The 12286-nt window shown below is 38.5% G+C and overlaps 1 protein-coding gene across 1 annotated transcript in view; it reads right to left on the bottom strand.

Moving 5' to 3' along the window:
- Positions 1-12286, bottom strand: part of CAMK4 (calcium/calmodulin dependent protein kinase IV) — a 172047-nt gene that overhangs the window by 52250 nt on the left and 107511 nt on the right. Inside the window, exon 6 of the mRNA XM_087742172.1 lies at positions 7056-7128. Within this exon, the coding sequence (XP_087598298.1) occupies positions 7056-7128 (73 nt within the window). The remainder of the gene's footprint in view (positions 1-7055; positions 7129-12286) is intronic.

Below are 12286 nucleotides of genomic sequence, written 5' to 3' on the forward strand. Positions count from 1 at the left end.
CAAGTCCGAATGCACATGGGTGTTTACACAGATTAAAAGCCAGCATGGTCTTCACCACTTCAGTACTGAACACTGTAAAGAAAGCATAAGTCCTAACCTTTGAATGCTATTTCAAAAAGTCTTTCCCCTGGTGATTATCTTGAACAGGACAGAAGCCAACAGTGTTATGAAATTACTATCGCTTCTTGGATCAAGAGCACAAGGCAGTGTCAAGACTACAGCTACCACAAGCCATCCCTGCAAGCCAGGCTGACTACATGTCTGGTCACACAGAAGAGTATGTTTTCCTCTTTATCCTCCTCAACAAGCCAAGAGGAAATATCGCATAGTCACAAAGGGTAAAAAGGGTGTTTTGGTTTCGTTTGGTTAAGTTTTGTCTTACTCTTCAAGGTGACAGGACACCAAAGGAGAACATCTCCACTTGGAACAGGTTCTTCTCCTTTTCATGTGGTACAGGGAAGTTCAAAGATTTTTGTCTCCCAGTCCTCTTCCTGAGAACAGGAGGATTATCTGAAATGCCAGCAGCTAACACTAACAGCTGCTATGAAGAAGACCAGAAACATGTACAATTTTGTGCCTATTCTTCTGCTCTTCCTTCATGGACCACAGTTTTAGGAGATTAGACAGACAGCTAGGGAGCGCACTGAAAGAGATTTGGTGGCAGAAGGACATCAGAGAGCAAAGACTGCTGCTGGGTAAAGTTATGCTAGCAGTTTTCCAGTCACAGTTGCTGAATTGAGAGGAAACTAGTTGGCAAAGATGAAGACCACATTACAAAAACTGGTCAGGAGACAGGGTGTCCATTACAGCCCTATTCAAGACCTCACGGAAAATAAGGCGCTCCATAATCACATTTTGTGTGTCCTCCACCTGCAGCCCATTTGACATGACTGAAGTACTGAACCACCCGACACATATATGACAAAGTGTAAAACAAACAAAACCCAACAACAAATATATATGGAGAAATCTGGCAGGCAAAATATTATATCCACACAGTCATTTTTCCAGGATACTATAACTGATAATCTTATAAGGAAAACGTATAATACTAAGGACTTTGTATTTGTATTTCATCCATTAAAAAAAGGCACCAAACACTCCAAGATCTGCTTCGCTACAAAAGAATGAACAGGACAGCTCATGAACATCTTGGGCCACGGGCACTAACTGCTCTGAACTACTCCCAGCTCAGGGACACGGGTATTGACATCACATCTCCCTGAAGGTTCAAATTCAGTTTCTGTGAGCAATCCTTACCTCCCAGGAAAGCTTAAGGCTAGCACTGTTCCACGCCACCTCAGTGATAGGAGATAGCTGAAGAATTAGCACAAAGAAAGAACTCTGATTCAGCATCTAGGTTTTCTATGTTTTGTTTTTCCCTGCATGAATTACCATAAAAGTAATACAGAATTTCTCCTGCAAATTGACAACCCTTTTTTTTTTCTCAAAAATAGAACAAATGCAAGCATCCTCATTACATACTTCCCCAATTACATTGCAAACAGTGCTTTTAGCTGCAGATAGCTGCTGTGCCTTTTCTGAACTCAGTGTTCACCTTTCTTCCAAAACATTGCCATGCAAATTTCCCAAAATGAAGAGTGTGCCAGAGTGCAAGTGTTAAATCTGAAAACCAATAATCTCTGTGCTTTTCTTCCTGTTCCTGTTGGCAGGTTAGAAGGAGAATGGCAAAAGTGGACCATGCTATCAGAGAATAAGATACGACATCAAAATCCTTAGCACAGAATTGCAGCTGGAACAGCAAATTTCTTCTTGTCTTACAGTATCAAGTATCAGTCCTTTTACTAACAACCACATACTCAATGAACACACTGAATCTGGCCTAAACCTGCAAGTTACTGAAATACCGCTTTTGAGCAAACATTCTGAATATGTGACAAAATTTTACAATTCCCCTTCCTCCCCCACCGGAAAAGCAGAGATTGTTGGGTTTTGGTAGCTTTAGATCAGAACAACTGCTGTTTCCTAACCGTTCCCTGAACAACACTTATGCCAGGAACAGACTCAAAAAACTAATCCCTACTGCCAGAGGGAGAATAAAAACCACTCAGACTTCATCAGGGAATGGGGAGACATCTGAAGGTGCAAATGCTTCCTCTATTAAAACAGAAATCTTTTGCAAAATCTTTCAAAGAGAGAAAGTCAATATTCTTCAATATCTACAATCATGCATAAGATTCCTCCTCTTACATACAGTATTCTCAAATTTTGTTACTATTTTACACAGGTCTTTATCCTGAACTGTAATACCTAGGAATCCTTGTCATTCTCTTTTGTGGAATTTAACTTCATTTTCTACAGAATCGAGCCCCAGGTTTCTTTCCTATTTGTCTCAATACACTTTTTCTTCTTAAATGTGTGACTTTTTATGCCAAGTATATACTGATAATATAACACATTTGCCTTGTTCAAAATTTCCGAATTCTGTGACATTTATACCTTGGTTAAGTTCACCTTGTAGCTGGTGGCTAAAACTAAAATCCATTGGTCGCCTCTATTTCCAGCAAGCACTAACTCAATGATTGTATAGAAAAAAATGAAACCTTTTCTTAATCTTCATCTAATGTCCACTTTCTTGGAATGCTAAAACCCCCAAATATTTTAATCAATTCTCTTGGGTCTCAGCCAGTCTTTAAAAGTCTGATTACCTCATTTGGTCTAAGTTCTAATTGTTAGACACACCAGTGCCTCAGGGTCCGTAAAATATACTTGCATGCTGCACATTCATGGTAGGTTCTTACCTACTATCATACAGCTCATTATTGGACAGATCAAAGTTCACTGACATGAATAGAAACTTTTAATCTAGATTCTCCCTCTCAAACCTGCAAGTGGCTAAGTGCCCTCAGTCTTTGCGATCACAGCTGAGAATTCAGCATGCTTCCTGTGAATTGAAGCTGAGAAGGAACTGAATACAAGTGCAGGCATACAATGAAGCTTGAAGAGGTAGAAAATTGAAATAAAAAATAGAAATGAAAATGGAGGGAGTCCCACATATAGCTTCAGGAAAATGTTCCTATCTAGACAAGATAATGGACAGTCATAAGAAAACAACCCATTATAAAATGTGATGGGAAATTAACTTAGAAACTGCTGGATGCGTTCAAAACTACATATAGAAAGTATGCTAGTAACTACCCTAATTACAAAAAGTAAACTATTAAAAATAATTTCAAATTTAAATCTAATGGAAAGATTAATTTAATCCTCAGGCAGAAACCTATTAGTTTGACACTAATGCAGAGTAGGCAAGAAGGAACATGGTTTATTTTTAGTGACAAAGATTTTGAAAGTACACATTAAAAAAAAAATCAGTGTCATTTTCTTAAGTTTGACCAGCTAAAAAGTAGATGTTTGTTACAGAAAAACTGTGTGTCTTTTTCTGACCAATATGTCAAGAATTATTTGAATTCCATAACATCAATAACTCATTCTGCAAGTCTGACAGTGAAGGTCTAGCCTCAGGACATCTGCATGCAGAAATTCACTGATTACACAAAATAGAAAAAGTGCTACAAGAATAAGCACGCAAGAAAACCACTCTGTATACAACTGATCCTCTGAGAAGGAGAGGACAATGATGTGCCAAGAGAGACTGCCCTCAAATGCATCCTTTCTCAGGAATGAAATTCACCTGTTCTGAGATGTCAGGTAGCAACAAAACCTCCCTACCTGTTCTGAACAGCATGGCAAAAGAGCTAAAAAGATGAATGCTGGTTTGCCCTAGTTTTGTACAAGCCTTTTATCTTATGAATGAAGCTATGTCCCAGCCTGAAGAACAATGAAAGAATAATGGAAAAGGCAAAGGTGTGAAAGAGAGAAAAAAAAGGCAATTTGTTCCCAATAAGGGTAAATACAGTCATGGAGTGGGAACACTGGATCAGATGTAACCAGCAGAAAGAAAAATCATGGAAAAGAGCAAAATGGATGTGGTGGTCTTCAAAACAATACTGGTTTTGTTATTTTTTCTCTTCTTGGGAGGACATATCTGATAGATTTATGCTGGTTTGTGACCTGGAAGATTAAGATTCATTTTCTGTGTGTTACTCTGACTGCTTGCTTAATTCTTGGTAAGCCAGTTAGAGCTAGGCTTACAGGTACTCAAATATTACAAAAACCAGATATAGCTAGAAAGGATTTTTTTTTTGTTTTAAGGGTATTAGTCTATTTGGTTTAACAGTTTCAAAAGGAATTGAACAAAAATGTTTAGGTGCTTTTAAAATCCCACTTTACACTTTTGACTAGATCCTTTAGAAGTGTGTCAAAAAAACCTTTGCTAAATGAAGACATAATATCTCCTCATGTCAATAATCCACTGTGAGGACAGATCCATTACTACAGTAACAGCCCTTAACAAGGGATTTATAAAACAAGCAGATAGACTAGTTCAAGGGAGTTCAGCAAAGGGAAGGCTGAATGCTTCTCTTGCTAAGAGCAATTTCTAAAAATTGCAGAGGTCAAAATGCTTACCTGGTGCTAGGAGGGTATTTGTTGGCATGGTCTGTTACAGGGATTGTACAATTATTTGATTTTAAGAATGATCTATGGATATATTTCCTTTTATTCTGGAAAGATTACTCTGCTGCAGCAGTATTTTCCAGTTTCTAACAATAACTCCTGTTCTGCCCACAAACACCATTCTGTCACGTTTACAGCCTCGATCTACAACAGTATTTCAGCTGGGCTGCAAAGATCACAAATGGGGAACTGCCACTTCCACAGCTTTCTAGCTTTGGCTTAGATGTTCAGTGTCAGCTGTAAGAGCAAAAGTCAATACAATCCATCCTAGCTACGGATCTAGTACAAAGACCTATAAAAATCCGAATTATTGCATGCTTATATAAAGGTCAGCTTTTTAGCTTTTTTACATCACTGTTCCACTGATTTCAGCCAAGCTATTAATAATTCATAAAAGCTGAAGACCCTCATCTGGTTCCTGGCTTTTAAAATAAAGAGCTGAGACACCTTCTGAAACATCTTTCAGCAAAACTTAATCATCATTTTCGCAAAAGAGTGATAAATAATGTAGAACCATCTTAACTAGGGCACTTCCACTAGAAGAAAAAATTGGTCATAAAATAATAATCTGACCCAATTTTAATAAGTTTATACAAATGCATTATGCTGTGCACTAAACTTAAATACATAATTTAGATTACTTTGGATAACAATGACTCAGTAAGCATGAGATCATTCAGAAAGTAGCATGAAGTGAACATGATGGTCTTGCAGTATGTCTGGTTACTGCAGTAAACACCAGTTCTCACATCTTATTTAGTGTGAACAGGATTACAAATAACACTGCACCATGATTTACAGTTTTTCATAATGGGATATTTTGTTACCATCCCAGGTAAATAGGCCCAAGTTGGCCTGTTTCTTCTGAACAATTGCATTACTGCTGTAACCATATTAACTTTTCCTCACCTCTAGGTACCTCCCATAGAGGTCAATCATCATCACCAGTCCTATCTTGAGGACAGCTCTTCCAACACTGCATCTCTGTGTGTCATCTGTACAGATCCTGCCTCACCACCACCGTGCTTCAAAAGAACTCTTCAGGCTGACCTCTCTTTTTTCCATGTGCTCAACAGGTTTTTTTCGTTTGAAAAGTCTAACAGTCTGGAAATTCACCCAAAGTCAGTGTCGTTCCATCTGCACTATTTGCACACCTCTGAGCACTTACGTCTGCTCCAAGATCTTTGCAGTCTTTCTGCTACCTGGCTGCTTCACCCCAAACATATGCTACAGACAACCACACAGTGCCACTGGACAAAATCCAAAATATATCCTGCTGACTCTGAAGTCAGATTGCCAGGCACAGCAGAAGGCAAAATCTTTAGCATCTCTCTCTCCTTAGGCCTTGCTAACATCTTAGTTTCACAAAGCAAAATTGTCTCTATATTACTATTTGTCTGAAACGCTCCAAGTATCCCAACTGGACTGTTTTTTCTTGTCCAGCATGTCCCCTTTCTTCTCCAATGGAGGTGATCAGTGCTAGCATATAGACTAGACATTTGACAAATTAATTTCTTAAGTACTTTCCCAGCATTTGATCAGTGATTTGGTGAACATCTGGTGTGAAATGAGATGGAAGAGCTGCAAGTGACTGAGAAATATGGATAATGTACAGAAATACTGTCTGTACCCACTAGAAGCCTTCATCTTCTTGTCTGAAAAATCTTTATACCTTTCTCTAAGCAATAAAATGTAAAATAGTTGTACAAAAATTCAAATGTTTGAAAACCACACAAAATATAGAGGAAGACGGTATATTAGGAACTGCACAAACTACTGGCACCAAACTTTATTCTGATCTCTCTCAATATTACTGTCATTCTGTGTATGTACATGCAATTTGAAGAGCAGTGAGAACTGATTTTTGGTTAGATGTGTTGCAGCCTACACTATCCACTTTCCCAAAGTCCACACTTCCTAGCAATGAGCCTTGTTTGTATAAATGCTCCTGCATAGTGGCAAAGACTGTGATGGGTCACCTTCAGGCAACAACTGCAAATGAAGTATAACTATTTTCATGGCAATATTCTGCAGGAGTCTCTGACTCAAATTCTTGTACCTCTTTACACCAGCTAACACATTCAGCCAATCTATTATTCTTTTAAGTTGAGAGGAAATATAATGCATTTTCTTTTGTTTAAGGTTCCAAATAAATTACTGTGACATACTCTGCAAAAAATGAATGACAGACTACACAAGTGCCAGTGATTTCAAATTACTTTTAGGGCTAAAATGATCAGTGCTGAACTCCACAGGTTTTTGAGATTGGACAGAGCATGCACACCACTGTAACAGATGACTTAGAGCATTAGGTGTACTGCTGACTCTCACCCAAAGTCACTTCTTGCCGTTCAAAGTGCCACTACCTTAAAAAAAAATCAATACAAAATTAATTATAGGAGGGAACTTGCATGGACTGTCTCCAATGAACTCTGCTTCTTTCACATATAAGTATTTATTGAGCCATTATAGGTGAAAGATTAGGTGCTGGGCATATGATGGTAGATAATACTCACAGCAACCGCCTCCAGGATTTGTTTAACAGCATCAGCAGCATCTCGTTCACTGTAGTAACCCTTTTCCACAATCCTACAGAAAAAGCAACGAGACAAATTGTGTTCAGGATTACGTATTAAGGTAAAAGCTTCTTTTGAAAAAATGAGCTAAAACCCAACCAAATTTAAATATGACCAGGACTCTGGAGTGCCCACTAAAGAACAGAAAACAACATTTTTACAATTTTGGTTACCTTTGATTCCCAGTTAAATTAAAAACTGGATATAAAATATCAACTAGGTAGGAAGCTCATAACATATACACATTCAGTTGAAAGGTTTTAGAATTTTCTAAAATTCAGGGAATCCAAATTACTCTCAGATAAAACTAGGTATACTTTAGGAACTGCTTTTTCGCTTTTATATTTAACTTAAGCTTCCCCCTACTCTTATTTATTTAGTTAGTTAGTTATTAAACAAATGCACTGTGCTATGCACACACAGGTCTGAATTATTCAAGAGAAAGGGTTGGTGTAAACATTTACTAGCTTCAAATTATCCCTCAAGTATAACGGGCTGAACAATTGTCTTTTTTTCCCCCATCAGTAGAAAACTGGGGGCTCTGTAGCCAAAGAAACACAGTTTCATTAAAACTAAAACTACTTTTTGTTTTTCTTCTTAATGTAAATAGCCAGTATGCTATGTTTATTTTGTATAGATGACATGTAGTAGCTGGATTCTGTAAATGTGCTGACCATGCGCAGCTTATGGTGAGTTCAGCAATATTTATGAGTTCTGAAGATCCTGAAAATCCAGTTTGCTTTCTCCCTTTGCTTTGACATCAGTTCAATCTTGTAAAAAAAACAAAACCCAACTTTCTTCTTTAATAATATTATCTCCCTGGAACCTTACCCTTATAAAAACATTAAGAAAGAAAATACTTTTCTGTGTTAAGGTAATGCTCTGAAGTGGTGTATTTCAACATGTATGCTATCCTGCATAGAAATGGCAGCAAGGGTTAATCCAGATTTGTGGATTGGCCTCCCAAAGCCCAGCTGTGCTACTGCAATCCTTTTAGAAGAACACTAGCAGTGACACAGGTTCTGGGGGCTGACTCAGGATTTGTATCGCATGTTCTCCAAGAACTGCCATTACAGAATGAAACATTATATAAATGCATGGTTCAGTTAAACAGAGTCAGCAGAAGATACAGATTTGCACAATGACCTATAAGAAGTTAATAAACGAAGGACCTGTCATTGATATGTACTAATGCTCTGTTTAAGAAACCCAACAGTCTTTTTACTGTTGTATCTAACTACATACAGTGTTTGTGAACTACAATAATTCTCCCTCAGAGAGTTACCTTAAAGGTCAGATCTTTGACCTGAAGTTTTGATTTTTTACCATATTCATTTTTTCAAAGCCCAAGAAAACATAGACGGATGTTGTCTAGAAACAGAAGCTGTGGTGCCTGTTATATGTTTTATAAAATGATCTCCTGCAAGCACACAAGCAGGTTTTACAAAACAATGCCCTAAAATCCCTGTGAAGCAGGAGAGCAAGAAGCCTATAATGTCTGAAGTCAAAAGTCACTGGAAAGACCTTCTGGCTCAGGGTCCAGAAACAGACTCTGCTTGTGGCAAGAAGGGCATACTCCTTTCTCCCCACTTCCCCTGTTTTCCAGTATCTTTTTATCACTTCTCTGAAATACCAGACTTGTATTGAGCTACCTTCAATGTAGTTTCTTACAGCTTTACAAAAGCTGACAGAAAAGGTGTTGGCTAATGTACATATGAAAAGCATTACTACATACTCATCAGAAGATTAAATGCAATAAGAAATAATAAAAAGATGATAATCCACCAGAGACAGATGTAACAAGCACGGCACTGCAGAAAATAGTCTACACAGGGATACTCCTAACCAGCTGCAATTACTTTACCCTAACACTCGTTGTGCTCACAGATAACTAAGTCTATTCATGTGGCATCGGGAACAGCAAGCAATCCCTCTCTAGCAGGAGTTCTATTACACTGTGATTTCTTGGCTGCATAATTACTTGGCCTTATTTCTAGCAGGTGTTTTTTCTAGCAGCCCTTCAGCTACCATCCCATATGCACTGCTTTACCTCCTTTGCATTTTTGTATCTCCAGCCCTTCCCCTGCTTTGGTCATCTGTTTAAACCATCAGGGAGAGTTTTACTTGAACTTACCACCACAAGGGTAAAACAAAGTAAAGTTTACTCAATGAGACATTATGTCAGGCTTTTAGCCTCAAGTTTAGAAAAGAGGTCATGAAAAATCATAAATTACACAATAAAATGCTACATTATGCTTGAAAGTAAGATTCCTCCTTAGCTATTTCAGGCTGAATTATCCTCCACTAGTAGATTACACGTCAAGACCTGAGCCCCAGTGACCCTCTTGCTTGGGCCTTTGTTGCCCCAAATATACTGGTTTGGCTTCCTCCTCATGTGTAATTCAAATAAAGTATTTAGTGTCAGCCAGCAAGTTCCTGTCTTTAGCATCCATAAGCATTTCTGAGAATACAGACCTTGTCCCCATCCCACCTTCCCTCTTCCCTGCTTGTATTTTGGGTGCTAACTTGATCCTCCCACCATGGCACAAGAAGCATGTTAAAACACAGTCCTTGTTTTACAGGATTCCATGTATTAAAGACATTCACATAATCATTCTGTTAAGGTTATAATCTTTAGTAGGGCTTGGTAGATAGTAACAAAATTTCAAATTTGGTCACAAGGTAAACCAAGAAGTCTGCTGTGCTACTTTGACCCTCGGCTTTCAAACTGACATAGATTTTGGAGTATATTCCACAATGCACCGCAGAAAAAAGCAGACATTGCGGGGCTGCTGCTGGGGAACTGCTGCATAGGCTGAGCTGCCAGGAGCATGCCAGGTTTAATTCCACCATTGCTCAGGCATACATCACCTGGGAATGGGCCACACTGCCTATGCCTTGAGTCCAACAGCTGCAGGATTAGCTTGTGCACCTGACCGCAGAAACGAGCAAGGCAGAAGATCTTAAGGTTTCAATAGGATTTTAAATTCTCTGATTTTCCAACATATGTGACTAAAATCAGAGAAATACACAGCAATACAGTTACAATTCAATTTACATTTCTCCCTTCATCCAACAGATTTCTATTCTTACAGTATGGTAACTCAGTATTTGTTGAATCCTTTCTTTTTCAAACAGATAAACGTGAGGGGGAAAAAAAAAAAAGACAACCCTTAAATGCAGCCAACTTTTTTGTATTTTCCTCCACTCAACAAAATCAAAGAAGAGGTTCTTAGCTGCCTGTCAATGCCAGACCAATGCAGGAAAGAAAACCACCAATTACCTGACCCCTGGAAAAAAGAGAGATCAAAGAGATGTTCAAGACTGCCCTCCAGATCACAGGATGTAGAAGACCAGCCCATCCTGACTTAGAAAACTATATGTTGGCACGGATAGGATACTGCTCTCATTATTTACATTAAACAGATAACAGAAGAACAGAAGAAGCACATAGACACTGAAGATGAAGCCATTGTGAATTTACGCTTTACAATAAATAAATGTAACAAAGTGTGGGCCCATATTTCAGGAGAGCGATAAAAACCAACTGTAGAATTATTGTGCAATTCACATGACTCATCAGCTGATGTTACATGTGAATAACATCCACTGGCAAGCTAATTTCAGTTTATGTCACATGCAGTTAACTTTCTAGTTTCTCAGCAGTCTAGCATCCAGACTTATTGAGAATACAAACCTAATTATTAATTAATAATAATCTAGCAAGTTGAAAACCTAATCTTCTGTAACAGCAATAAATGAAAATAGGCATACTTCTTGCTAAAGATGAAAATTTATTTCTAAGGTCACTCTGCTTTAAAACTAAAACGTGACTATTAGCGGTAAGGAAGAGTACTGAAAGAAGATTATCCTGTGGTTTAGGTCCTGTAATAATGCTGAGGGATCATTTGCATATCTATTTTTTGCATCCTCCCTGCGACAGTTTACATAAGACAAATGGTAGGTGTGTCAGCTTGCTTTATTATAACAACACTCCTACCTGAGACCAATGAAGCTTCTTTACAAGGATTTTTCAGTTTCAGCCTGCCAATTAACAACGATTCATTGCCCTTTTTTCCGTAACGTGAAGGAAACCTGCAGAAATGTCTTATTTTGTTATTATGGAAGCAAAACCAATTATTTATACCTAGTTTACAGAATTATCTTTAAGAAAAACATGGATGAAAAAAGATTAAACCTTTGTTGAGAGGACAGAAAGACAGGAACAGTAACAATAAGGAACTAATTAAATACTCTCTTTGATATGCAAATGAAAAAACCAGGTAGGCCAAAAGAGTGCTGGAGAGAAAAACTAGGAGGAAGACAACAGGTAATCTGACGAAGGGATACAGAAATGCTTAAAGTCAAAGGAAAAAAAAAAAGCTTGGAAAAACAGTGAATTTAGTGTTGCAAACATCCAGGAAATTCAAGACAGCACTTCAAATCAAAGATGACATTCTAGAGCAAGCAAAAATGCAATGTTGATGAACGAAATTATTCATATTCTAATCACATTTGTGTAGAATCACTTTTTCATGCTTGCGTGTACATATTTATTGAAATATGCTGATTCAGTTGTTTATACTTGTACATGGCCAGACACCCATCCAACAGAGTATGTACTGATGGACACCAAGCTACAGGTCTCCTTAAACACCACCTAATTTAATCTTGTCTTTCCAAGCACATGTGAACATATTTGAGACAAATCCACCTCTTTCTACAAAGAGAAGCAGGGAAGTAATTCCCAAAGGCCCCTCCTCACTCCTTTGTCCCACTACTGCTGGAGATGGAGATGCCCCTTGGGAACAGCCGCGTTCCCCATGGTGCCGAGGTGCACCCCTGCCTGCTTGCGCCCCCCAACCCAGAGCCCACAGGTGCCCCACCAAAGCAATGATAATTGCCTCTCAGCTGCTGCTGAAGCTCAGAGGTGGAAAAGCCTTGTGCTGTCAGGTAACGGAGCTATAAAAAATTTAGTACTGAGCAAAACCACCCTTAGCATCACACTGCCCAGCAAGCCTGTGGAAATGGTATAATGTATTTCCTGTGATCCATGCTGTCTTATACAGAACAGGTAGTTGAAATTTGGCAGCTTCCACGTGATCTATGAGCACATGTATGCATTCGAGTGTTTAACAATTTGCAGTAATGCTTGCCAGCTTCCACCCAGC

Source organism: Nipponia nippon, unplaced genomic scaffold (assembly GCF_047370975.1).
Source record: "Nipponia nippon isolate SJK-2023a ecotype South Korea unplaced genomic scaffold, ASM4737097v1 scaffold_8, whole genome shotgun sequence".
Taxonomy (NCBI): domain Eukaryota; kingdom Metazoa; phylum Chordata; class Aves; order Pelecaniformes; family Threskiornithidae; genus Nipponia; species Nipponia nippon.